The 27,300-nt window shown below is 51.0% G+C and overlaps 1 protein-coding gene and 1 long non-coding RNA gene across 3 annotated transcripts in view; one reads left to right on the top strand and one right to left on the bottom strand.

Annotated features, from left to right (window-relative positions):
- Positions 1 to 5,780: 5,780 nt before the first annotated feature.
- The window catches only part of CFAP45 (cilia and flagella associated protein 45), a 39,214-nt gene continuing 17,694 nt past the window's right edge, over positions 5,781 to 27,300 (bottom strand). For both annotated transcript variants that reach the window (XM_032463945.1, XM_032463944.1), the window contains exons 2-12: positions 25,261 to 25,386; positions 22,928 to 23,064; positions 20,913 to 21,057; positions 20,390 to 20,560; positions 19,133 to 19,311; positions 17,239 to 17,368; positions 13,390 to 13,536; positions 10,800 to 10,913; positions 10,015 to 10,208; positions 6,301 to 6,525; positions 5,781 to 5,982 (exon numbers count right to left, since the gene is read on the bottom strand). In XM_032463945.1, coding sequence (XP_032319836.1) covers positions 5,904 to 5,982; positions 6,301 to 6,525; positions 10,015 to 10,208; positions 10,800 to 10,913; positions 13,390 to 13,536; positions 17,239 to 17,368; positions 19,133 to 19,311; positions 20,390 to 20,560; positions 20,913 to 21,057; positions 22,928 to 22,944 — 1,401 coding nt within the window. In that variant the 5' untranslated portion in view covers positions 22,945 to 23,064; positions 25,261 to 25,386 and the 3' untranslated portion in view covers positions 5,781 to 5,903. The remainder of the gene's footprint in view (positions 5,983 to 6,300; positions 6,526 to 10,014; positions 10,209 to 10,799; positions 10,914 to 13,389; positions 13,537 to 17,238; positions 17,369 to 19,132; positions 19,312 to 20,389; positions 20,561 to 20,912; positions 21,058 to 22,927; positions 23,065 to 25,260; positions 25,387 to 27,300) is intronic.
- The window catches only part of LOC116658691, a 24,150-nt gene continuing 20,054 nt past the window's right edge, over positions 23,205 to 27,300 (top strand). The window contains exons 1-2 of the long non-coding RNA XR_004313951.1: positions 23,205 to 23,215; positions 24,458 to 24,463. This is a non-coding gene — a long non-coding RNA (uncharacterized LOC116658691). The remainder of the gene's footprint in view (positions 23,216 to 24,457; positions 24,464 to 27,300) is intronic.

Below are 27,300 nucleotides of genomic sequence, written 5' to 3'. Positions count from 1 at the left end.
AGTCTCAGAGAAGCTGGGGAGCCACCGCCGCTGCTTACTCTCCACCAGCCCTCAGTGAAGGTTTGGGGCTGGAGGACCACCAGGTGAGGCCAGGTTTGGACTGAGAAGGGCAGGGGGCTTAGAGGTGTGATGGGAGAATGTCAAGTTCAGAGAGGGAAGTTAGAGTTAGAGAAAGAAAGACAAGGCCCACATGTGGGGCTCAGTGTCAGGAACCGGGTTGGGGTTTTGGGGCTGAGGCCCAGATCAAGGCTAGCGGGCAAGAGCTTCTGACACGTGAGACTCAGGGACTCCCTGAGGCTTGGTGATTCCTGCTGGTCCACTTCAGAAGAAGAGAGACCCTAGGAGCAAGCCTGGCTCTGCCCAGCTCTCTCCCAGCAGGTGATATCCTGGAGCTGACCCAGACTCATAAGAGCAGACAGCACTGAAATGGCCCCATTACTGAAAGGAGTCGCCTTCGGCTTTATCAGCAAAGCATCTCGGCAAAGAGGGGCTGATGGAACCTTATGAACTGAACTGTTATCAAGGGAACAGTGGAGGAAAGAAGAATTCGCTATTAAAGAGTATGTGGATTCCTGATGGCAAACTTGAAAAAGAATTAAGAGTCCCTGAAGATAAAAGAGAATTTCACCTGGCCAAGATCAACCATATCCTACAGAAGCTTCATCCATTCAACAGATGGGCTGGGCCTTGTGCTAAGCCCCGGGGAAGCAGCGGTTTGCAAAACTCTGTCTTCTGGAGCGCCCAGTCTGGAGGGGGAGACAGACGAGGGAAGGAGCACCAGGCATGCTGAGCTCTGGTGATGTGCGGCAGGCCCCCTGGCCTGGTGGCCATGACCTTGAAACAGCCACCTGAAGGATACTTGCTGATGTGCCCGACAGCACTGAGAGGAGAGGGATGGCCGGAAGAGTGTTTCAGTTTCGAAAAATAAACCAGGGCCCTGCCAGACACAGCAGAGAAGGGAGTGACGTCAGGAGAGGCAGCTGGTGGTTATTTTTGGACTAAAGAGGGAAGATCCTTGAGAATTGAGCTTCTGGGGGTCTTCTACCCAATCCACCCACAAGCTCAGCGGGGTCAGAGCCAGACCCTCAGGTTAGACTAGGCAACTAAGACCGATCATCCTGGACCAGGTCTATGTGTGTGTATGGACAGAGATTTGCCTTGGATTCTGCCACCTGGGTTCCCCGATACATATCCGCAGAGGGGCCCCGGGGTTCTCCTTGGCCCCTGGGGCAGCCCCAGGCCTGCCTTGCCTTCCTGGAAGTTGCCAGGGAAGGTGTGTGGAGCTGGCAGGAAGCAGAGCAACGCTGGGTGTGTCTGCTTCACAGCCTTCCGCACTAAGCCCTTCCCGACCAACCCTCACTCTGATCTCCTGTTTGTTTCCTGTTGCCTGGACACCGGGAGGGAGGAAGGAAGGAGAGGAAGGAGGTGCCTAGAAGGGGTGGGACTCAGAGGCAACACAGCTTGGCCAGGGCTGCCTGGGACAGTGGAAGTGTTAACTGGCAGGAAAGCAACATGCCCAGCCCGAGGGATTAAGTGGGAGGTTCCCTAGTTTCCCCCACTTCCTTCCTCCAACAACACTTCCCACCCTCAAAGCTCAGAAGAGCATGCCTTCCAGAACTTCAGGCACTTCGCCACATGGGGTCCAGCTGCACAGCAGCTAGGGTAGGAGACAGCTGAAGATGTGTCATGTAAGAAGAACCTGGACTTGTTTTTTGGGTCCCAAAGAGCAACATTAGGGCCCCACAGCGGATGCACAGGAAGACATATATTGACTCAGTATTGACTTTCTGAGCATCAGGGCTGATCTGAGATGGTTTGGGTTTGGCCTTATGAGGTAATGAGCACCCTCTCAAGGGCTGTGCAAGCTCAGACTGTCCAACTATTTGATTAGTTTACAAAGGAGATTCCAGCACCAGAGGGTCTTCGAGGTCCTTTCCAGCCTTGAGATTCTATGATCTGGTGTTCACTCCCACTAGCCCAGGGACCAACAGTCTTTCCCCAGGAGCCATGTGAAAAGCTCAGCTGTGGGCAGTTTCTCCTGCTCCCCACTCCCACCCACCCCCTTGACCCTTGACTCCTCTTTCCAGGAAGTCCCCTGAAAAAATCACCCAAAATCTCCATCCTATTACTGTCCCAGCCTCAAAGTTATCAAAGAACATGGAGATGATGGCTACCCTGCTCCCAAGAGGACATGGAGAATGCAGAAAAAATGCAGAGCCGGGAGGGAGGGAGTTCTGGGAGCTAAGACAGAGGGAAGGCCTAAGCTCTTTAAAGGTAGTTAAATCAAGAAAAACTTAGCCTTTTCCGGGACTATAGATTTCTGTGATGTTGGAAATGAGCTTCTTCCAGGTAACCTTGGTGTGATCTGCCACCGTAACTCTCAGAGTATGGAGGGGAGAGGGAAAGTGGGGCAGATCACCTTGAGAGCAGCCTAGAATGGGGAAGAGACCTCTGGTCTAGAGTGAGCCATCCGCACCCCTCCCCTGGCCACAGACCTCCCCCAGACTCTCACCCTGCAGAAGCAGCAGTCAGGATGGATGAGAGTAAGAAAACAGTGAGGAGCTGCATGGCTTCCCTACCCAGCCTTCTTGTCTGAGACTCCAGCGTCTCCCCTCCACTGTCACCTCAACAGCTGCCACCCTTCCTCACCCCAAAAGCCCTCACTGGCTTTGAAATCTCCTGAGCCCTTCATCCGAGCTTAATCAAAGTGCTTTTACTGAAACCAATTAATGCCCGGCTGTGGCCCGAGTCACCGATGGGGATGGTGAGGATTTCAAGGGTGCTGGAGGACATCCCAGGACCCCACTGAGTCAGGGACAGCCTGGCTCGGCCACCAGGGCAGACTGCTGAGTCACACCCAGCTGGTGCTGCTTCTGCGGCAGGTGCAAAGGTTCTGAGATGGACTCTGAGCCACAGTGCAGCATGACACGGGCAGCAGGCACGCGTGGCCAGGCAGAGCCTGGAGCCCAGCCAGAAGATCGGGGACACGTGCCGAGCAGGCAGCTGCCTGCAGACCTGACTCAGTGCTCCAAGGAGGCATCCAGCCACTGGATTTTCCAGGCTGCACCAGCCCAGTCTGACACTGCAGGGACCGGAAGACCCAAGGAACAGAAAAAAAGAGAGCTGAGAAGTCAATCAGGTACCCATACAACAAAGTTAGTAGCTTGGGCACTTTTTTTTTTTTTTTTTTTTGGCAAGCTTCTAACATCTTTACATCAAGAAAGACAATGCACCAAACAGCACTCCTCACTTATCTCCAAGATTTCCCCAAAGTCCAACCTCTAGCATCAAGTCTGAGGCTGACTGTTCCTGAGTGGGGTGGGTAGGGGCAGTGATGGGGGGCCCACTAAGCCCTCAAAAGAATTCCAATTTCCTCTCTTCGTTTATCTCCAGGTTCCATCCCCATCGTGCAAGCTGGGCTCATGCGGTCCCTTGCTGGCTCTGCCCCCACTAGCATGCAGCCTGGCCCTACCAGTCCCCACTCAACACCAGGGAGCTTTTCCCTATAATTATCCCCACTGCCATTGCTGAGTGAGAAGGGTGGAGGGTTTATAAAAGATGCCTGGATGTAGCCAGCAGGTCTCAGATGCCGGCTGCCTGACCAGCAGTCAGGAACATCCCTCTTCTAGGAACTAGGTTCCTGCTGATGAGTCAGGTCAGCCCTGAAGCCACAGAGGCCTGTGTGGAGCCTTCTTGGGTACCCTGAGAGAAGAAATCAAACCTCTCTTCCACATCATGGGCCAATTAAGAGAATTTCTGGAGGAGGAAACTCTGAGGACAGAACTCTGAGATTCTCCTGCAAGCCATCCAGCCATCTTCACCTGCTCAGAGGTGGCTATGTTTTCCCACCTGCACAGCCAGACCTTATCCATGTAACCTCTAACTGCCGGCGCCCACCATACCCAGGCCCTGTCAGGATGTTCTCACTTTTAGACCTCGGGGTTTGCCTGGCCCTGCAGACCAGCAATTTGACCTGCGGCAGTTCTGGGGAAGTACTCGTCTTGCCTTTAACTGGGAAACTTGGCCCTATTTTTCCTACAGGGCTCAGAAGTAAGCAGTGGGCATGGAACCCCCTTTCTTCTTGACCTGCACTCCAAGGGAGCCTGTTGCCCCTACCCTGGGGATGGATGGCATAGGCAGGGAGCTGGGCAAACTCCAAGGCCCTTTCTGGCTTTCCTGGGAAGAGGGTCCCCTGAGACAGTTACGGGCTCACTCCTCGGTCCCTGCAGGTATTATTAATTGTGCAACAGGCAATGCTTAGAGACAACCTAAGCAAGCAGGTTGCCTCAGTGGCATTTCTGTGTCTGCTCTCCCACCCCAGGCTGGGCACCGCATCTTTCTGAGACCCCTGAGGAGGAAGTGACCAACTTCCCTAGCTAGGAGGGGTGCACTTAAGGGTACCAAGCAGAGAAGGTGAAAAAGCCTCTACCCCTGGCAGCCGGTGGGGCTGCCCACCTGGTATGAGGGGAAGGGGACAGCAGTCTTCCCCAATGGAGAAGGTGAGGAAGGCACCTGGGGAAGCCACAGCTGTCCTGAGGCAGAGGATGCACAGGAAGCAGCTTGCCCACTCTCCCTGGGCCCTATGAAAAGAGGACTCTCGCCCGAGGCCCTTATAACCTGGCGTTGTAAACACCCAGGACGCGCCCAGCAGCTGTCCTCTGCCTCCTCTAGTGCAGGACACATCGAAGGAGGCAAGACTGGGCTCTGGATCTGAGAAATGAAACTGGGGGGAAGGGTGTTGCCATGGTGATGGGAGCTGGTTGGAGGCCCTTCCCCCGCAAGGGACGTGAAAATGGGGAAATTGTTCCACCCCTGGAAGCCAGCACTTTAGCCCGCAGTGGGAGCTTGGTAATCAGGTCCTTCCAAATAGGCTGAGACTATTCTAAAGGTACAAGAAATTTGGTGGGGAGCGGCACAGGGGGGCGGGGTGGGGTGGAAGCAAGAGCAGACTGACTGACACAGATGAGAAGCTTCTGTGGGAGTGGAGCCAAGCGTGCTGTATTCACTGGGAACTGACTTCACTAGAATGTCCCTAGCACACCACAGGCACTCAGGGGTGTCTGGATGAGTGAATGAACGAAGGCTACTTTGGGGAAAAGTGAGGCAGGCTAACACAGATAAAGATTGGCTTTGGGGACCCCCACTTGTTGGAGTGAGGTGAACTGTAGAGAACCAGCCACTCGAGTGAGGGAGCAGCTGTGTCTGGATGAGGGAACAGGGCTGGCAGTGTGAGGATTGGCGCCCTGGTCGTGTCCCAGTGGGGGATGGGGCGGGTGCCTATGTTGTGACACTGCCTGGAGTTGAAAGGGCTCTGGCAGGAGAGGGCTGAGACAGGAGGGTGAGCCCCAGATTCAGACACCACCCTCTCCACATGGGTGGTCTGAGTCATAGATGTGAGCCCAGTAAGAGCTCTGCCTCCTGTGGCTGTGGTACCTCCTCCCCCAGCTCTGCCCAGCACAGCCCTTGCCCCAGCCCCTCCCTGAGAGAGCATCTCTAGCTCCTTGCCCTGAAATGCCTCCGAGCTGGGCGTGGAGTGGACACAGAGATGAGAATGTGCTGAAAATGGAAATGACAGCATCCCAGAGGGCCACAGAAAAGCCAAGAGACAGCAGGACAAAAGGACCACCTGGCTTAGAAGGGACAATCATGAGAGAGTATCCTTCTATTCCTTGCCTTTGAGCATCACACTGCCCACAGCCCGGGGCTCTCATAACCTATTTTGCACCACATTCAGTACCCTGTGGCAGCCACATCCCCACTGCAAGAAAGCTGGACTGTTCTTTAGAGAAGTAGAATAGATTTAATCTCTAACTTAGAAATGTCTAGATTAGCTGTGGTCATGGACATCAAGAGACTGGGAGGATCCTGCCCCCTGAAGGCACCCCGAGGGGCCAGAGGTGCCCTCAGTTCACGGAGGTGGCTGCTGGGATGTTAGCTTTGCGCTCAGCTTCGATGCAGTACTTCTCAGGAAGGCCGGTGGCTCTGCAGGGGAGACACAGGGTAGGTGTCGGGGTGGGCGTGGGGATGCGGATGGTGACCCGGGGGCCTGTACCCCCAACCCTGGTCCCACAATCCACCCCCAAACACATTCCTCTCAATGCTCCAGCCAAGGAGGTCCCAGAGAGCCAGGAAGACCTGTTGGAAGCCCCTTCAGAAACAGCCCATGTGAGCCCTGAGTCAGGAGAGGGCTGTGCCTCTGTCACCATCCCTTCATCCCCGGAGTCCCACACCTGCCCTGCCACCTAGCTGGAGAAGGGGACATGAGCTGGGGAGGAAGGGATTCCAGGGGTCCCGGCGCACCTCAGCTCCTCCAGCTTTTTCTTCTTGATGTCTTCAATGCGCTCACGCCACTTCTGGGCCTCCTCTTTGAGGCGCCGGCCCTCCTCGAAGGTGGCGATCCGGTCCTGCACCTGCCGCTGCTGGTTCTCCCGCACCTGGCGCCGGAGCTCGTTGGCATGCTGCAAACGCCCCGTGGCCTTTTTCTCCTCCTCCAGCTGCTCCTTTTCAATCTGCTCTCTCTGAGCCCTGGAGGAGGACACGGGTTGTCGGGTTGTCAAAGGGGCTAGGCTGAGCCAGCCCAGCCCAGGAAAAGCTCCTTCAGGGGACACGCTTCAGAGACCATGGCCCTCTTCTTCTGTGGCTCAGAGATCAGCCCCAAAGGCCGCCTCCACGTGTGCGCCAATCCTCCCACCCAGCCAAGCCCGGCTCCCCGGGCATGCGACTCTGTCATAGTCATTCTGAGAAGCACCCCATGCTTGGCTTAACACTCTGCTGTCACTGTTTTGAAATTCTTAATTTTTGAACAAAGGGCTCTACATTCTCATTTTCCACTGGGCCCTGCAAATTTTGTCACTGGCCCGACACTCAGGATTTTGCCCACTGGAAGCTGTCATTCCTCCTCTTCTCTCCTGTAGCAATGCATGACTCCTCTCCAGCTAGTTCTAAGGTATCTTTCTTTCCCTCTCCCTTCCCTCCTTCCTTCCCACTAACAAGAATAATGACATTAACCAAACCAACAAAAGGGATGCTTAACAAGTTCAAAGAAGTGGGAAAGCTGTCCTGCTGGCTCTCCTTTAGTTACTGGAAGGAGAAGGAACTTGGCCTGTTATCTGTTGGCTCCCTTAACTTGGTTCCAACTCTCCAAATTCCTCTTAGGCGTTTCTTCCACAAGAAAACTTCACGAAGCCTGACATCAGGAGGGAAATGGCTAATGTCGACCAGATACGCCCCGAAAAACTCATGTGCAATGTATTCACATCTCAGAGGAAATGCAGTCCCATAAGCCAACTTGAGCTGACATCTTTCTCAATGTAATCAAACGCAAAAACAGAGGGGGAGGCTAAAGCTCAGTGGTAGAGTGTGTGCTTAGCATTCACAAGGTCCTGGGTTCAATCCCCAGTACCTCCACTAATAATAATTAAATAAATAAACCTAATTACACGCCCCTAAAAATAAAACCCAAAATTTTTTAAAACAAAAACAAAATGTAAGATCATCTTAGGCCAGGATCTCACATACTCTCCTCCCTTGGGGTCCCTCACACCCCAACCAAAAACTTCACTTACTCCTTCCCCTCTAGCCATTTCCATGCTCCACCCTGCCTAGGGGCATGGGGTGCCCCTCAGCTCCCAGCAATTCTTTTACACCATACAAGCACCTCCTAAAATTCGATACCTTCTACAGAGCCTTCCCAGTTTATCAGAAGAAAACTGCTGACTTCCTTGCCCCTCTGTGTTTAGACAGCAAATCCCCACCGCTCAGACACCTGCCCAGACACATGTGACAATAGGCAGTCTCATCCTTGCCTTGTCAGTATTTCCCTAAATAGAGAACAGTTTTCTATTGTTTCACATTCTGTGAAACAGGGTGGATATGGGGGACCTGTATGTGTCCCCAGGGAGCCCCTGGGGTGGCAGCCAGTGGAAAATCTGAATGGGGAAGAGCCTGGTCTTAGAGCTGAGATCTGAAGCCTGGCTGCAGGACAGTCATCAAGGAGCGTTCAAAAACTCCTGATGCCCAGGCCCCCTCCCCAGACCAGTTAAATGCGACTCTGTGGAGGTGGAGCCTGGGCATGAGCACTTTTGGAAAGCTCCCAGGCATTTCTAAGAACCTCTGTGTAGGGTAGGTCAGCTATCTCTGCTTAGTCAGCATGCTGACGTTAAAGGCGTCCCTCTGTCCAGAAGCAGGAAGTCCATATATAGACATAGAGGAAACCATGCTGTTGAAGTAGGAAAAGTTGGGTTGCTGGCCAAGGCAGAGATGCTCCTAGCCCTGGAAGACACCCACCACAGCGGTCACGTGGCCCTGGTGACACCAGGTTCAGAGGCTAACCTAGAACAACAGGCGAAATTGAACTTTTCCAAAGGGCTGGGCTAGGTTTGACAGCTGACTAGTGCCTATGCTTCAGGCAAGCAAAGCAAAGAAGGGACAAATAGGTCAGTGGCAGGAGTCGGGATTTCATTTCTTTCCATTAACATTTGCTAGCGATTGCTAAGGGCAGCTCAGATGCCCAGGGCATAGAGGCGGGGAGGGCAGACATCTGGAAGGCAATCTGGAGCCCTGGGGCAGAATCTCTGGGCTCATTAAGGAAGCTACCCTCCTCACCAGGTATCCACGGACCATGACGTGACCCTTGATGGGCAGGGAAAGCTACAGAACCACAGGGCATCGCAGGCAGTAGGAGGAGGCTAGGGACCCACAGCCCAGTAAAAGACGAGGAAGTTGGCTCTGACAAGGACGGAGATTCCTATAGATCTGCTCTGCCTCTGCCCAGGGACCAGGGGCCTTGCCTGGCATGCAACTAACAGGGGCAGTACCAAGAATAAGGACATGTAGACCAAGAGAGCTTTACTTATCTGAGCATAAGTTCTGTATCCCCCTCCCCCAATTTAATTTTTGTTTGGCTTGTTTCCTTTTTTAAAAATTCTGATCTTAGACTGGAGGAGAGGGGAGTGCTCAGTGGTAGAGCATGTGCCTAGCATGAATGAGGTCCTGGGTTCAATTCCCAGTACCTCCATTAAATTAGTAAAAAAAAAAAATTAATTAATAAAACCTAATCATACTCCTCCTCAAAAATAAAATAAAATAAAATAAAATAAAATAAAATAAAATAAAATAAAATAAAATAAAATAAAATAAGAAAAAACTCTGATCTTATAGAGTCTGGACCAGAACAAGAAAAGAGTTGTTTCCAGTTAGGCCAGAACAGATTAGAGCCAGGAGAACACCCCAGGGGCCAGGTCTGGTGGTGGCAGATTTGACTGGTAGAGAGTTGAGCAGCTGAGCCTGCAGACTGCTTTGGGGGAGGAGGAGGGAGACAGAGAGAGTGAGAAATGTGAACACTCAGCTTCCACTTATGTGTCGGAATTATCACTGCGCAAACAGAGAGAACAAAAATACAAGGATAAAAAGCTGGCAGGACAGGAAAGATGGATATGTATAGGTGAGGTCCATCCAAATATGAGACTCTGACATCCTTCCTATAAGAAGGGGCAAGAACGGGGTTTTATTCATCTCGACTATCTCCCATTGTATCCAGCCAGAGCCTTCAATTCATGTGCTTCATACATATTTGTCAAATGAATGGCAAAGACCTCACTCAGAGCCCTGCTCCAATGACTCACAACCCTTAGTGTCTGAAGATCTTCTCTCCATCTCTCCTCAACTTCCCCTGCTGCAGTTTCAGCCCAGACTCACAAGGGAACGTGGGAGCAGCGGAGGGCAGAAGGGACCAGACTGATACCTTTAGTTACACCTCCGATGCTGCCGGATAAATAATCCCCCAAATCCCCAGTTTCTTGCACACTCCAGGTGCTATTTTCCAATTCTTGAATAAAATTCTTGGCTCAAATGTCTTTGAAATAGTTCAGTCAGCCATCAAGTAGAATGACCCCTCAGCCCATCAAGATGGGTGTGTGTCTGTCTGTGTCCGAGCCAGGAAGCTCCTCCCCTCGCAGTATGACCATCCCAATCACAGCACCAAGAAAGCAAGCCAAGGTTCCCAGCCCCTCCTACCGAAGAATCCTCTCGAACTCATCCCGGTCCCGTTGCACCTGGACGGCCAAGGCGTGCTCCTTGAAGGCCACCTGCTCCAGCCGGCTCTTCCGCAGTTTGGCCTCCGTTTCCATCTTCTTCTGCGCGTTTTCCTTCTCCTTTCTGCGCCACTCTCTGTCTGCAACCTCCTGGTTGCGCTTGGCCCGCAAGGCATCCTGGAAAAGGGAGGGTGGGGAGACCAGGGAGGGTGCAAAATAACCTCAGGTCCCTTTAGGAAGACACCCACTTCAAACTTGGACACAGCCTGCTTTGAGAAGCCCCGTGAATTTCTCTAGCTGCAAGGTCATTCTAGGAAAGAATAAACAGAATCCTGTCTCAGAACTTTCAGGTCAGGAGATACCCCCAAGGGGGTCATCTAGTCTCCCCGCCACCCCCCATCCCAGCTCGCTCATCCCTCCTTTCTTTCCCTATACCTCAGACACCTCCAGGTGGTCTTGAGACTGCTTCTAATTTAAAAACTGCTAATGGTGGAGATCCCACAGTTTCCTCCGGTGACACCTTTCAATGGTTTGCTAAGGTTGAAAGTTCTTTCTGTGGTTCTCTTGGACCATGTGCAGGAATGCAGTGTTTGAGCCCTGCTGCCACGGGCACTGGGAGCAGGCTTGCCCCTCCATCCTCAGACCCCTGAAGTTGAGAGAACTTGCACCCTCTCTTCCATATCCCTACCCTCGTGGCCATTTTATGGGCTGGTAAAGGAGTAGTTAAGGGGTTGGGAGAGGCCAAGGGGAGAGACACCAAATAGGTACCTGCTCGGCCTGGTAGTCCTGGGCCTTCTCCTGCAAGGCCCTCAGGCGGGCAATCTCCTTCTCCTTCTCCCTCCGGATTCTCTCCTGTTCAGCCTCAAACTCTGCCTCTCGAGCCTGCCAGGAAGAAAGGGCCTTAGAGAACAGCTCCCGTTGCCCCAGACTTGCAGAGAAACAGATATCTCCCTACCCCTTCCTGACTCCTTCTAAGGGAGGGCAAGATGGCTAGTAATGCGTGGACATAAAACCAATCAGCGTTTGCAGAGCGCTTCCTTGTCTACAAAATGCCTTCTCCTGCACTATCCCGGGGGGTCCTCACAACACCTCATGAGACGGGCATTTCAGATGAAGAAATTGAGGTTTATAGAATTCAAGGGTCCTGTCCAAGACTGCACAGCCAGTAAACCACCAGGTGGATTTGAACCCAGGTATCCTGAGCCCAGCCTTCATGCTCTGTCTGCTACTTCACAGTTTCCAAGTTGCAAGGCCACTGGGCCAAGTTTCTAGAAGGAGCAACTGTGGCTCCCTGCCTGTTCTTGTAAAGTGCAGCAGGTGGAGGTTATCTCATTAGTCCCTGGGCAAATGGCCAACCACACGACTTGCGGTCCGCCAGTGGCTGGGAGATACCTAAGGGATGAACCATGAAAATTAGCTCGCTTTGCCACTTCTCAGAAAGATCAGACATATCCCTAAAAGCTTCCCACTCAGCTTCTTAACTACCATTCTTGACTAGTTATAGGACTAATGGCTTAGGTTGGATGGAAATGTGATCGTCCCATAAAGAATTTTCCTTCCCCTTGTCCTCCCTGTCCAGACTTCTGTGCAGCCCAGTGAGTTATCGGCTTGTGAGCTGTGCGCTGCTGGCTGCGTGTCAGGCTGGTGTCTCTGTTTCACCTTGCCCTAGATGGTAGGGCAGGGAACTCTGGAGGCTTCCACAGTCAATCTCTGCCTTTAGCTCTAAAGGGGCGGCGCTGGCTGCAAGACCAGTGACCACCGTGAGGTCAGGGAAGCCTTGTGATGTATTTGGATACTTACGGTGGGCTATGGGCACGCCCAAGTGCCCGATCCCTTTGCCAGTCTCCAGCCTCTCCCAGCTCCCCCTGCCAGTGGCCTTTCCACGTATAAAGACCAGACAGATTCCTCTCCTGCTCAGTCCTCATCATTCCACACTTCCAGCTCTGCCCAAGGTCCAAGTCATCCCCCAAAACTGCTCTTGACTCTCCATCATCTCACCACCTCATTTCCCATCATGACCACCCCCGACTCTTGGCTGCAGTCAGCCACCTGTTCACCAGCTCCTACACGTGATTGGCTTACTATCACCACCTTCACTCATGCAGGGAAACAGTTGCTGAGGTCCACAGGATGTACCTGCATTATGCTAGGTACGTTCCGCCTAGTCTGATACTGGACACACATTGAAGCTTTCAGGATCTTTTCAATCAGTCAGTGACTAGGTTCACAAGGTCACTGTAACAATTAGATGAGACCACATGTGTAAAGCACTTAGCACAGAGCCCGTGCACAGACTAAGCACCCGATAAATGGTGGTTGTGTGATCTTTCTTGTGCACGAACCACCTACCCCGCCCCCCCCATCTTGCGTTCTCACTCCGTTGCCTGCAGATCCAATGAGAAAGCCAAAGCCAGTAAATAAGCTTTGTTGAGCTACGTTCTCTGTGGTTTGCATTTGGAGTAGCTAGGTACATCAAGTGTGCCTTTTTCAGTTGTACCCACACCCCCCGCTGCCCGTCATTAAGACTCCTGATCACAGAGGAGTGTGGTGTGCCCTCCATCATCACAGAGCCGCAGAACTAGCAGGGGAGACAGGACCCACACGTGAAGAGCTGAGTCCTTCCTTCTCTTCTTACACAAATCCATGTCCCTCCATCTAAACCTTGCCTCAAAGCTTTTCTCTGCCCTCCATTCCTCACAGGCCCCAGTCATGCCATTGCTGTCCTCAGTCTTGCCCCAGAATAAGTCCATACATTCGTGAGGTACATCTCCCTGTAACCGCTGGTGGGTGTTGCTCTCTGTTCCATGGTGCGTTTGTTCTGATAGGTTCTACGGGGCAGGGGAAGCCAGGGGTGTGGGGAGGAGGCTCTATTTTCTGAGTCTAGCACCCAGTACAGAATGCCCAATATAGGCATTTTCACAAAAAAATTTACGGGGCAGCCGACTCATGATTCCTGGGGTATAATTATCCAGGTCATGAGGAATCCACAAAATCTTTCACCACTAGTTTTAATTTTCTTCCCTGCCTGCACCTGACCCTCACCCCAACTTCTTTTTTACATTTCAATATGCATGGCTTCTTTCCTGGACGTTTCCAAAACCAACTTCTAATCAAAGGTGTTAACAAGGATAATCACACCCTGGGTGGGGTGTCCTTTCCAGGCTACTCTCTGTTAATGGACATGGGGACTGGCCAAGTTGAAGGGAAAAAGAAGCCAGGCCCTTGAACTAAGGACGTGAATGTTAGAGTGATGACATGGCTCCCTCTCGAATTCCCTTCGTTCTCAGGCCTGCCTCTCCCCGAGACAGACACTCCATTCCTGCTCAGAAACCCCAGGCCTCAGAAAGCAGGTCCCTACCATCTTCTTTCTGGTGAACTCCATGACCATCTGGTCCGCCAGCTTCTCCTGAGCCAGCAGCTCTGCCTTCTGCTTCTGGTTTTCCTCATTGATGCGTTTGATCTCAGCCTGCATCTTCAGCTTTTGCTGGTGCCTTCGTTCCAAGTCCTGCCACCAAAGGGAGACAGCCTCAGATTAGAAGGGAAAAGACCGAAAGACACTGACCTATCAGGATGGAGAGACACAGAGAGGTGGGTAGAGAGGGGCACTGTCTGCGACCTCACTCCCTATGTTAAAGCTGTTCTTTCAGGGGTCATCGACAACCTCTTCCAGCCAAAAGGCCCTCTGCAGTCTTCATCCAACTTGACTTCACAGCAGCCCCCAACACTGTTGGTCTCTGCATTCTCCCAGGAAGTGGAGGTTCTTAAAATTCCACTCAGTTTCTCCCACATACCTTTCCTCCTGCCTTCAATTTCCTTCTCCTATTCACACCCAAACTTTCAGCCACTGTTCAGTAGTAATGATTAAAATAATATTGTCCTAATTCAGTATTTTCTATTCACAGGACGCTTGGTATAACCTACCTAGAAATTTAAATGCCGCCCCCAAATCCTGAAAGGTAGACCTTGTTATCTTTCTCATGCAAATGGAAAAACCGGGGCCCAGGGTTTAAATAAGTGACTTGCCCAGGGCCATACAGCTAATAAACTTCAGAGCCAGGATTTTGGAACCCACTCTGTCTAAATTAAAGATCCAGTCTTCCCTGGAACTCTTACTTGGTTGGCCCAGGTTTTAATTCTCTCTGCATTTCTGAATTTCCTTTGTACCTAAGATGATGCCGCAGCTCCCAGCCCCGGGGATTTGATTATACGCTGCCTTATAGGTGCCATTCACTTCCAGTGTGTTTATTCTGTCCCAGACAGAGGACGGGGACCATGTGTCACACTTCTCTTCCCCAGCAACACCGAGCCCACTGAGTGGGAAACAGCTCCATAAACTACGCCAATAAACTAATACTAAGTGAGGCAGTGAAGAGGGGACCAAAGTAAGTGGCAAATGAGAAAGAGAAAAAAATCTCAGAGTACAACGCAATGAGCGATGGAGATCAGAGTCCCCTTGTCACCCTGAGTGACAAGATCGCTTCTAAGGGACGAGCCTCTGCCTTGCCCAGCCCTGAGACTTTGAAAGCGCCCAGTGATCAGACTGCTTCTGAGCCCGAGCACGTCCTCGGGTCCCAGTGCCGAGGGGCACTGGGATCTTGTGCAGTGCCTCCCTATCCTCTCTGATCAAACTTGGACCCTTGGCTTCAGACGCTTCTACCCATCAACTCAACCCACTTTCCACACTGCTCCCGGCGCCTTCCATTTCTTCAAAGACTGGCCTTTCGGCTCCTCCTCTGCCCAGCTTCTGTCCAGACTCATCCAAGGCAACTCTGCTGGCCCTCCCCAAGCCTGGCTCACTCCTTCCTCCAGGAAGCCTCCTGAACCAGACCAGCACAGCACTGTATGCCGCCTGCCAGGTCCACGTGGTGCCTGCCTTACAGCCACCAGCATTCCCTCACTCTCCACGTCCCTCCCTCCTTGCTCACTCCACATTGCCCTCTTTTTTCCCTTCCCATTTTCTTCGTTTCCTTCCCACCTTCTTCCCACCAGTTTCAGACCTGCCATTGGTACCCCGCACGGTATTTGATCCCACTTACCTTCAAAGCTAGAAAAGCTGCTGACTTCTGATCTATGACATATAGAAATATATATTTATTTACCTTGCTTAATTATTTACTTTTTGGCTTCCTCTTTTTGTGGGTTCATTTCATTTCCAAGAAACCATAGGACTTTCCCTGTTTCTCATCTTTGAAGCCATCACAAAGCAGCCCCTGATCAACTTCCTTCACTCTCTCCATCTCGCCAGCAGGTGGGAAAAACTGTCCTGGCACCGTCCTGAGCTGCTAAGGCAGTTCTAAGCTAGGGAGACACATGTTTCTACCTTCAAATTGCCTCATAATACTTCCTGGGGACTCAGGGAGCGCCTAGAAGGACAGTAAAAGGATGATGACACACCACCAGAGTAATGGTCTTGACTCAGTGACACCTGGAACTTTCTCAGCAAGCCCACCAATTTCCCATTGCACACAATCTAGTCCGATTTTCCAGTCTTCTGTGTGTTTACCCCATACCTTTCTTTCCTGGCCTGTTCCCCCATCCCCAGAGCCAGGAGTCTGGCCGGGTCTCAGCTGTCTTCTTGGCCCTGTTGGTTCCCTTCCCAAGCAATTCACAAGGCTGCATGCTCCCTCGTCTTCCTTAACCATCTTAGTGATCTTCCTCCCACTCCTCACACAAATCCTCACACTGCAGATGCTCTGAGAAGCCTTCATAATTACAAGGTCACCCATGGAGCCCTTCAGGGCCCCCTGTCACTCACCACCATCAGATGCACTGGGAGATAACAACTCAGTCATCCCCAAACATGGGGGAGGAGGAGAAAAATAAAAGAGTAAGTGTTCCACAAGTTAAATGGCACCATAAGGAAGTATTCAGACAAATCAGAATGTGGGACAGTTTTCAAGTCAACTGGCCTAGATGCTTCAAAATATCGGTGTTCTAAAAATGAAGGAAGGAAGGAATGAGGGAACTCTTCTAGATCAAACTAGACCTAAGAGACTTCAAGGAGGAGGGTGTAGCTCAGTGACAGAGCACATGCTTAGCATGCACGAGGTCCCGGGTTTGATCCCCAGTACTGCCATTAAAAATAGGTAGATAAATAAACCTAATTACCTCCCCCCACCAAACAAACAACAAAAAAGAGGCTTCAGTGAATGCCATGTGTGAACCTGGATTAAATCTTGGTTTGGAAGAAAGAAAGCAACTGAAAATACATTTTTAGGACAGCTGTGTAAATTTGAATGTAGATTAAATATTAAATGATACTGTAGAATTGTTGGATTCGAAATATTGACGGGGGGATGTGAAAATGATATTGTTTACATGTACAAGAATGTCTTTGTTCCTCAGAGATACAGGCTGAAGCATTTACTAGCAAAGTGTCCAGATACCTGCAACTTACTTTCAGATAGTTTAACAATAACAAAATACGTATAGACATCTACAAGAGACAGGCAACCCAGGCAGATCACCAAACATTAAATCTGGGGGAAGCACTGAGGGGTGGTACAGTTCTTCCAACTTGACTGTGTGTGTAAAATTTTTCAACAGTAAAACATTGAGGGGAAAAAAGAAAAAATGCTCCAAACACTTGCCAGGTACCTCACTGTGTCGGGGGTTTTGTATGTTGCAACAGATCAGATAAGGAAATAGTAGAGGATTTTTTTAAGCCTACTTGGTTTGGGCAAGTATGCATGTCATCATTTCTTTTGCAATGGATATGCCTACTCATTTGATTTAGGCTAAAAGGAAAAAAAAGGGTTTGGCTCCTGAACACAATGAATGACACTGGGATTCTATGCACTTTGGATGAAGTAAGAGCAGGGAGCCTGGAACTAAGACGCTGCTACTATTCATCTACAAAGTGTGTGATATCCCAGATAACTGAGGGACGACTATAAAGCATCCTTAGGTTTATTTGTGCAAAGCATGCAGCCATATATTTCCTTTATGTGTCCATTCTCATGGATATGTCAGTCCTGGACCCTCAAGTCTCAGAACGGCAGGGACAGTATCCAAATCACTGCTCATCCCCCAGCATGGCACCACAGCCAAATAAACGTTTAATGTGGTAATAAAAAGTTGATGGTGAAGATGTGAAACGAGCACGTGCCTGACAGAAAATCGGCCCACTCCCTCAAACCCCACAGTCTTGGAGGGCTTTGTTGCTGTTGCAGATGGAACTTGGAATTTATCTTTGCAGCACTGTTACCCTTAGGTCCTCCTCTTGGAGCTGCTCCAGATACTCCAGCATCTGCTCCTTCTCCTGCTCCCGCTGCTCGGCAAGCAGCGATCGCTCCTCCTGGTTCTTTTCCATCTGTTCCACAATGTACCGCCTTCCTCTGGGAAGAAACAGGGCCACAGTGTCTTAGAAACCAAGGGTCCATGTGTCTCGGCTCTAACCTCCACCCAAATAACCCCCAGGATGGGAAGAACAATGTGACAGGTGCTCTGTCAATGTCACTATGCTTTGTGAGCTCAGACCAAAGTCCCTCCCCGGAGTCCTGGCCGGTCAGTTCTCTCTTTTCCAAGCTCCTGATTCTGGGGCTTACCTTTCTTGAGATTCCCTTCCTCCATTTGCCCAAGAGTGCATCCACATCATAATACACCTCCTCTCTTCCAGCGTGTAAGAGCTTCTGAAATCCTCCCATCTCCCAAGCATTCCCAGAGTAATCGAAGGGAGCTACCTTCCCAAGCTGGCTTCACAGAGTTAAAAAGCCCACGGCTTCTCCCTTCTCCAGTGCATCTGCTATCACCCAATGCACCTCGTCTTCCCAATCCATCTCCCACCCCTACTCCTCCTTATGTCCAATCTTCTATTTTAAGATCGTCAGCTGTTGGTGGACAAGGCTGAGTCTGACGAAGTCTCTCCACCCAGCAGTGCCCTAGCTCAACTGTAAAAAGCAGAGAAACCAGTGTTGTCAGGGACTCCATGTGTGTTATTGGGATGTCAGCAAACTTGTGAGCATCCAGACCCCATTATGAGTAAAGGCTGGGAGGATGAGAGAAGACACGGATTAGGATAAGAAGCTACAGGAAGGAGGAGGAGATTCACATTCAGATGGAGCTCTTGAATGGCTTCATGACTCCAGATGAAATAAGCAGGAGTAATGAGTAAAAGAGTTACACAGAAGCAGGTTTAGACTCCGTATAAGGCCCAGGCCAAGTCATCAGAGCTGCTAATGAGGCAGAGATTTTCCCTTCATTGGAACTATATACGCAAAAGATGAAAAGCCACTTGGTCATTCAATAAACTTTTATTGGGAGGCAACTACAGTCTACCAGGTACCTAATAGAAGTACAGAGGTGAATGGTACGTGAGAACAGAATACAGATGGCGAGAGAGAACTGCCATCCAGTGGTACAAGGGCTGTTTAGAGAGGGAATTCTTGCATTATATGGTTGGTGTTCTAAATCTAGGACACTATGATCCTGTAATTTACCTGCTTTGGGACTCGTCCTTTCTGCAAAATGAAGGGGACTGACTCTATTTGTTCTAACATGTATTAAGCATCTGCTACAGTCCAAATACTCTGCAAGGCCCAGAAGCTACAGAAATGAGTAAGACAGGGACCCTGCGCACACGGCCTGGAGGGGGTCAGAGAGCCACAGGGCCAGGAGGGATATGCTTGCGTATAAATACAGTGTGGGGGGGGGGTCCCAGAAGGGAGCCACTGAGCCTGCTTGGTGACCCTAGGGAGGTTTTGCAGGAGAGGTGACAGCAAAGCTACGCAATAAGGAAGAGAAGGCGCTGTCCAGGGAAAAAAGGAAAGAGAGGGGTATTCAAAGCCAAGGGAACAACAGAAGTCATGAATTTGTAATGCGACCTGGCATGTTGGAGGAATGGAGAAAAGCCTCCTTAAATGGGTGGCAGGAAATGGTGCAAAACGAGGCCAAATTGGGGCCAGACTGTGAAGCGCTTGTTATGATCTTGGAAATAAGCTTTAAGAACTTCTGTGGTTCTATGAATCCCTCCATAAAGGTTTTGAGATAATCATGGATGATGATAATGACTATTTCTCATGTCTTCCCTATTTGCAAGGCTATGTGGACCTAACGATCCACGGAAATGACCCAGAGGAGGAGATGCCAGACCACCTCTTTACCGGATTCTCTCCTCCTTCCTCTTCCTGTCCAGCTCCTCCTGCCTTTGAATAGATTTCTGCCGCTCCACCTCCATCATCTGATCCAACCGCTTCTCCTCTGCGTCGAGTTCTTTTTGGATCAGCTGCTTCTCCAGAATTTGGGCATCCCGGATGGCATGGCACTTGGCGTTGAGGATGATCTGAGGGATGAAAATGAAAGTGTGGCACTAGGTCTGAGAGTAAGGATGGGGAGGGAGGGGCCTTGTGGGTGTGGAAGTTGGAGGGGTGAGAAAGGGAAGCAGAATCTTACAGAGTGCACTCGCTGGCCCAGAAAAGCAACAGCGTCTTTCAGGGTACTAGGTCTTCGTGTCTCAGAGGTCGTGGGTTGCTCTTTGGGAACATGATGAAAGCTATGGGTCTTCACCATAAAATTCACTTACATCTACACACACAAAGTTTCCATTAAACTTCAGAGGTCCATGGTCCCCTTTAGAGACCCATGAACCCCAAGTTAAGTCCCCCTGTTCTCCTCCTCAGGGAAACAAACATTCTTGCAGAGGCCAAGCCACTAGATTTTTAAGCTGGAAGAGCCCAACATGACACATAAAGGAGTGAAAAACCATGAGCCATCAATAAGAACTGTGAAATAAAAGCTTTGGAAAATAAAAGGAAGCGTAAGTAGAGAAGATTTACCTGAGAGACAGAAACTGGAGATGAAGGGGCTGGGGAGTCAGCATTTTTCATTTGGCTGGGATGTGACCCACATGCAAATGAGTAACACAATAGCATTCAAATGAGCCTCCTGTCTTTCCGCTCTCTGCTCAAGGAAGCACTATGAGCACAACAAAAAGAACCCAATTGCCTGGACCACCATACGTCATGGCCAGAATTGAACTAGCGGGATAGTGATACAAGTAATATCCTTACCTGTATTTATCAATCCCCAGCACGCAAAGCCTCTCCCATGCATTAGCTTATTTAATCCTGCTGATAATTCTGCTAAGTACTTTCACTGCCCTCATTTTACAAACGGAGACAGTGAGGCTCAGGGAGGGCCAGTGATGTGCTGAAGGTCACACAGCTAGCACGTGGCAAAACCAGTCCTCCCTCTGATCACAGCAACCACGTGGCAGGTGCAGCTCTCCCCCACCATCTCCACCCTTACCCCCCATCCCAGGCCCCTCGCTTTCACCCGGCCACCCCATCTCTATCCGGAGCCCGGGCTGCCCCGGGGTGTGAACAGGAGGTAAGAGGAGGGCGGGAGAACAGAGGGCCCACCTTGCTCACGTCCTTTAGCTCCTCCTCCTGCTCCATCCGCAGCTGGGTGGCTCTCTGTAGCAGGTTCTGGGCCCTCTCCTTGGCCACCTCCTCCAGGTCACTGAGCTTCTTGTTTTTCCTCCAGACCATCTCCTTCTGTTTCATGATCTTCTTGCGTGTGGTCACCGCGTCCTATGGGAGCCAAGTCGGGACCGGTGGGGGGATTATCCCCTGAGCTCTTCACCCTGGACGCTCGCCTGGCTGCCACGGGTGACCCCAGGTGAGTTTTGCTTCACCCTGTGGTGCTGTCAGAACCCAGGGGTTTCTCAGCCTGGCTTCCTCCTCACCCCTCCGCTTGCCCCACGGTTGCCCCCACGTCCCATCTTCATTCTACTACATGTCTTCATTAAGCACCCATTCATGCCTCGTTTAAGAGCCCCTTAACTAGAGCTCCCAGTCTTGTGGGAAGCTGGCCTCTCCCCAGCACTTTTCTCTTGAATCCCACTTTGCAAAATTTGGTGGGGGTGGAGGTGGGGGTAGCTACCACAATGGCTTCCTTCTCCTTCTTGAAGGCCTGCTCCCTGGCCTCGAGTTCTTCTCTAGTCAGGATCTGGGATGCCCACTTGGTCCGCTCAAACTCCTCAGGGATCATGATAAGGGACTTGCCGGAGGAATCCTTGGTGGGGACGCTGACACAAGGGATGAGCAAAGTTAGGAGGGAGGGGGACTGGCTTTTAGCACCGTGGCAGGCTGCTCTGCTCTCCTCCTTGCCCCTCATCATGCCCACCCTCATGCCCAGGACTCCAAGGATGGCAGGAGAGACAGCCAAATAAGTGACGAGTCCACTGGAGAGAGTGGATCCCAGGCAAGGGTGGAGTAGCGTCACAAGCTAAAAAAGGGACTTTTCAAGGACTTTTTCTAAAAGGTCCAGTTCATATGTTACCTTCTCTGCGCAGCTGCCTGTGACCCTTCCCCATGTACACATGTATAGACCACTCGTCCCCTGAGTGCCACCACACTCTGCTCTCCCCGCCTGTGTTATGGGCACGTTCAGTTCCCTTTGCTGGATCACAGGCTCCTTCAGGACACCGACTCTGTCTTAATCCCACGGGCAGCCCAGTCTCTGGTGCAGTGCAGGGCAAAGAGTGAAGGCTCCAAACAAAGCTTTTGAACTGAACTTTAAAAATAGATGGTTCCTCAAGGATGACATAAAAAAGGCAAAGGGACGCCAGACGAGGCTGAAGCAGGTGCCAGTGAGAGACATAAACATCCCTGTCCAGCGCAGAGAGAAGCTTTGAACCCTAAATATTAATTAAAATCTCTGATCAACGATAGTCAGAGACATGTCTATAGACCTTTCTAGCCGCCCAACGCATTCAACAAACCAATAGATAATTATAATGATTACAAGCAGATGACATGTATTACAGATGGAGCAGAGGGGTGGGGATAAAGCTGCTTCTGGGCGAGGCCATTTAACAGGTACATGACAATGAGACGCAGAAGGTCTGCAGCAGGAAGTGAAATTCATCCAATAAAGCTAGTGGCGGGGGGAGGGGTCCAGGAGAAGGACAAACAAGTGAGTGGGCTTGGGGTTTGGCCAAGATCGCGTGGTTCACTGAGTGGCGTGGCCCAGAACAGCCTGCGATCGGGACTGACCAGGAATGACCTGACTCTGAGACAGCATCTCTTGCTGCTCTCAGCAGCCCTGACACATCACCAGCAACTTCACCTCCAACGTGTTTTTAGGATGGGGCCAGTTCAAAAAGGAGCCCTTTCTCAGGCCCCAGGGATGTCTGTGGGGATGCTGACCCTGTCTGGCCATTTGATGCCAGAGCTGACCAGACGGTGCTCCTGGAGCTGTGTCCCAGCCATCCCTCCCCAGCTTGTGACATAGGCTGCATTTTCTGTGAATTCCCGTTTTTAGCGGGTGGAGCCAGAGTGGGAAGAACAGTTCCAGAGAATGAAGCACTAGCGTAAGAGTTGAACCGCTGAGTGACAGTGTTGGCTCATTTCATGTTGCTGAGCTGGGCCTAAACCCCACAGGAGGGGCCCAAGCAAGGGGGCAGCTCCAGTCAGGAAGCCATGCTGAGCTAATCCCAAAGGAACCCAAGAGCCCTTGGGAATCTCCTCTTCTAGCCTCAGAGCTTGGGAAGAAGCCATGGGGCTAAATAGGCATCTGGTCCATTTCCCTTTGCTTCAGATTCTTGATGCAGCCAAGAGGAAGTGACTCATTCAGACATTTCCCTTTACCAAGGGCACTAACGGGGGCTCAGGGAGGACCCACTAAGCACCTCCCCTCTACCAGCCCCATTAGTCCCACAGCAGCCAGAAGAAAGGGAAGCAAAAGAAGCTGGCAATCTAGGGCAATGGCAATAATAGATCCAAGAGGGGAGAAAAAAGAGACACCATGAAGGAGAAGAAAGGGGAACCATGAAACAAAAGAGGGAAATGAATAAGAAAGAAGCAGGGGCTGCACTGGCAGAATGAGACCAGGTGGGTTTCCCTGGCTCTCTGCACAGGTCCTCAGCAGAAGGGCTCCGTGCCCTGGGTACTCACATGAGCTCCCGGACCATGTCGTGGGTGATGAGCTGGATGGTCTCCGGCTTGTGGTCCAAGCCCAGGGGAGTGAGAGTTTTCCGAATGGCATGCTTATCTCGGAGCAGCACAATGGGGCTGTCACTCTGGGTCAGGGGCTGTGGGGTCAGGAAGAACAGCTTAGAAGCTGGTCATCCCACTTCCTGCTGGTCAGTCCTAACCTCAGGTGTAGCCTTGCCCTCTCCTGGGGCTTCTACCCCATCCAGTGGCAAGGGAAGTGGGCTGGACCAGACTGCAGGACCACCAAGAGTAGCCAGGGCACTGAGAAAGCAGCATGGTGATCTACCCTTGAACACGGCCAGATGTGTTCTGTGCTGACCAGCTCTTCTGAGAACAAGGCTTCTCTATAACTTGTGCAGACATTCCCAGAGGGATGGGAGGTGGGGGGTGGGGAGGGTTGCTAGCGTGTATCCACTCCTAACTAAAAACCATCAGGAATGAAAATTTGGGTTCTCTGGGTTCTCCTTCCCCAATGACTTATGAAAGAAAAAATAATTAGCTCTCTTGGCTCACACTGTGGGTTTGAAACATGCAGTTTGTTACAGACTCATCTAATCTATGATATTTGTTGTTTTCAGCCCTTTCTAATGATTCATTTGCTTTGATCCCCCAAAAAGCCATATTGAGGAGGCTAGAAATAGCTCAATGGCCTGGTGGAGACTTGCTCTCAAATCAAATGCAGTGAGGAAGTCAGTGAGTTAGAATTCACCAAGGAGAATACAGATTAGATATATGATTTTTAAAAATGTATCTGATAGTGAAGGGACCAGATAATAAGAAGATGAAATCACTTGTTTCAGGGAATTTTGAACACGAGAGAGAATCTCCTCTGTCAGTAACGCAGGAGCTGTTATCCTGAGCAGAGGCCGGGGCATGGCCTCTTTGGAGGACTTTGCTGTCTGGAAAACCTCACTTTGCACGCCTGTCCCCGGAGTGCTGCTGCCACCTGGTGCCCATCTTTGCTTCCAAGTGGGCACAACTCGGTCAGCCCACAGGCCACTTCTGCCCCCTACTGCCGATTGAGAGACTTCCGGGGCTCTCACCCAGCAATAGGGCCATGGAACGGGGGCCAGGAACAGGCATTGATTTCTCTGCCTGCTCCCTTTTGCGAGCCAGCAGGACTACAACCTGGAGAACTCCGCCATCTCCAAATCTGTCCTCTCCTTGACTAGAAGGACCCAAAGCAAACAAACAAAATGTCTGTAAGTGAAATTGCACTGCTTTGATTCTTTCCCTTGTCAATAGGAAGACTGTGACAGAGTGGGGGTCTTCTAAGCAGAGAAAGATGTCCATCTGGAACCCTCTGGGAAGTCCTTTTTGACTCACAGCGAGGATAGTGACCTCTCCCTGGTCTGCCCGCAGCCAGAGGTATTCATTCACACCACCACTGACATCATTTCTTCTCTTTCCCTTTTCTGTTTTTTTTTTCTTTTGTTTTTCTTCCAGCTTTATTGAGACATAGCTGACATACAGCACCGCATAGGTTTAAAGTGTACAGTGTAATGATTTGATTTACATCCACTGTGAAGTGATTATCACAGTAAGTTTAGTGAACATCCATTGTCTCGTCTATATGATACAAAATTAAATAAATAGATTTTTTTTCTTGTGCTGAGAACGCTAAAGATTTACTCTCTTAACAACTTTCCTATATAATATACAGAAGTGTCCCTTTTCTATCTTAATCTCTCACTGCCCTTCTCTCCATGTCTCATTCTCTTTCCCTCCTTACCTCTCTTCTGCCTCACCTTCTGAACTTCACATATAGCAAGATTAGTCCAAGTAACATTATAGCTCTTCTCCTCTAAAGGAGTCGTCAGCCTCTTAGGCTGGGTGACATTTACAAATAAGGACCTGCTCATTTCCCGAAGCTAAGTAACTGTTTTAGCTGAACAACTGGGAAAGGAGGATGATTTCGTTTTACTCTGATGCTATTCTTGGATGGAGGGGGAATTCTGTTGCTCTCTATCTGCAGGCTTGGTCCAGCAGCCTTCAAATATGTCCATCACGGGTGCTCACTGAGCAGATACCAATCTCTCTGCAGCTGAGCCTCCCTTCGACGTGACAACAGACATAAGGATTTCAGGGGTGGAGGAAGCGAGATGCCCTGTTTACAATGGGCTTCACTAGGTGTCAGAGCTCGTCCATTCAGGCCTCAGAACTCCCCTCTGTCTTCAGTCAGAGTTACCGGGGAGAGGGGGTGACCTGCCCAGAGCTAGCTTTGTCCTGAGCAACACGAGTCACGGTCACTGCCTCCAGGTGGCAGCTCCCTGCAGGGGCTGGGTGAGGGTTACCTTGATAACTCCGAAGAGGCTCTCATCCACCTGGGAGCTCAGGGCTTTGGTCCGATAGCGAGGCCTATTCCTTGACCTGCTGGAGGTGGCAGGAGAGGAGCTCAGGATGCCGGCTGTGCTTAGGGGCTGCAGAGAGAGGCAGAAAGTGGGGACCATCAGTGCTGAGTGCCGTCTGGACCCTGGGCGCTTCTCCAGCCTGTGCTGGGGGGAGGTTGGGTGGGCATGGGGGAAAGCATCGGGTAAATCCTGAAATGTAGGGGGCACCTCGCACAGCCCTTCTCTGGTAGGGACCAGGCACATTACCACAGCGAGGAGGACTTTTGTAGTCCCTGAGCTGAAGAAAGCCAAGCCATTGCGCGGCAGGGAAGGAAGGAGAAAGGAGAAAGGACAAGGGACGGCAGGAGGATGACATCAGTGTCGGCCCAGTCCTGAATCCCCACAAGCACAGTCTCTCGTGAGGCCACGTGAGCTTGCCTCCCCAGAGCCGCACAGGCTCTTCTTCACCTCCAACATTCTCAGCCTCAGAGCCAAGCCCCCTTCACGGCTGATGCTGTTCTCTGACCTCCTTCACGTCTCCAGGATCTCACTCAGTTACGGGGGGACCAGAGGACACCAAGGATGAAAAAGCACCTCACCCACTGCCGGCGTGCGGTTGGCGTCCTGATTAATTTCAGCGGCTGCGTGATGCGCTGCCGCCAGCTACAATCAGACAAACCGGTTAGGAGTCCACCGTGTGCCTCTTTCACTCCCAGGACCCCTTTCCTGTGCACTAGTCAGTTTTTAACCACCCAGTATCTTCCTAGGTTTGGCGAGTTTCCCATCTAATGAGTTGAGGGAGACATGGATCACCTCTGACTGTAGAAGCTGAAGACATCAAATATTTGCCTTCCAAGCCTGGGCAAAGGACCTAGGCTTAGCCATCAGATCACCCAAGCCTGACAATACACAGGGAACTAGCAATGCAAGGAGAACATGGAAGCCCCTTCCGATAAAGGCAGCAGTGGTAGCCACATCCTGTGTCTGGGGCGATGCTGATAAGGGTACCCGCAGCAGCACCCCATGATAAAGCTGCCAACGCCGAGGGTACAACAGTGCATCAAGGTCCCTGCCAGACCAGTTTTGGGTTGTGATTTGGGCCTTGGCTCTGGTTGCAGCTCCTCCCTTTGTTCTCATTCTCCAAGCCTAGGTGTGAAGTCCATGAGCTCTCCAAAGTCCTCTCTATTCTCTTCTAATTAGAGTCCTGGCTCTGTTGCTGATAACGGAGAACCTGACTAATACAATCTCCATTCCCCAAGGTCAGTCCAGCCCCAGCTCAGCCCCAAGAGAAGACCGTCTCCAGGAGACAGTTTCTATGAGGCCTGCGAGACAACTCCAGGCTGAATTGTAAGCCGATTCAAATCTCCCTCTGGAGGATCCCATGTCTCCCGCAGTTCTCTAAGCTAGCGACCTCCGGGGAGTGGGCTCGACATATTAGATCTACCAAGACTGGGAATCGGCAACCATCAAGAGGACAGGGTGGACAAGGAAATGGGCTGTGCCTTCCAGGCCACTAAACACTGGACAGTGTGTTTTGAAAGCTCTCTCTGATCTGCCATGACCACACAGGCGCCCCCAACACCTGTTCCACCTGTATCAGGCTTTCACACTAAATTGGGCAATTATTTTTCAGCTGGCTCTGTTCTGCACAGCGAGCACTACTGCGGGTGCCCTTCTCCTCCCAGCCTGGCACAGCCAGCAAAAGGCTTGCAGAGGGAGCCTCCCTTTACAGCCTCAGTCAGCCCCAACTCAGGAGAGCAGGAAAGCTTGGATTTATTAAAAGGTAAATATAGCAGCCCCAAGGACGCCTAATAACAGGCGCTGAATGGTTATTATATAGTGAATGGTGAGCAACAGCTCCCCTTTCCACTGAAAATAGAAGAGGAAATGAATAGAAGCTGCCAGAGGTGGGACTGAGGTAAAGCATTGGGAATAACTGGAAAAGATGGAGGGCATTGGATCATGAGTGATGGTGTGAGTTCTGTACACAGTTAAGAAAAAAGG

Source organism: Camelus ferus, chromosome 21 (genome assembly GCF_009834535.1).
Source record: "Camelus ferus isolate YT-003-E chromosome 21, BCGSAC_Cfer_1.0, whole genome shotgun sequence".
Lineage (NCBI taxonomy): Eukaryota > Metazoa > Chordata > Mammalia > Artiodactyla > Camelidae > Camelus > Camelus ferus.
Note: the sequence above shows the minus strand (reverse complement) of the source record. Positions and strands in the feature narration are given on the sequence as shown.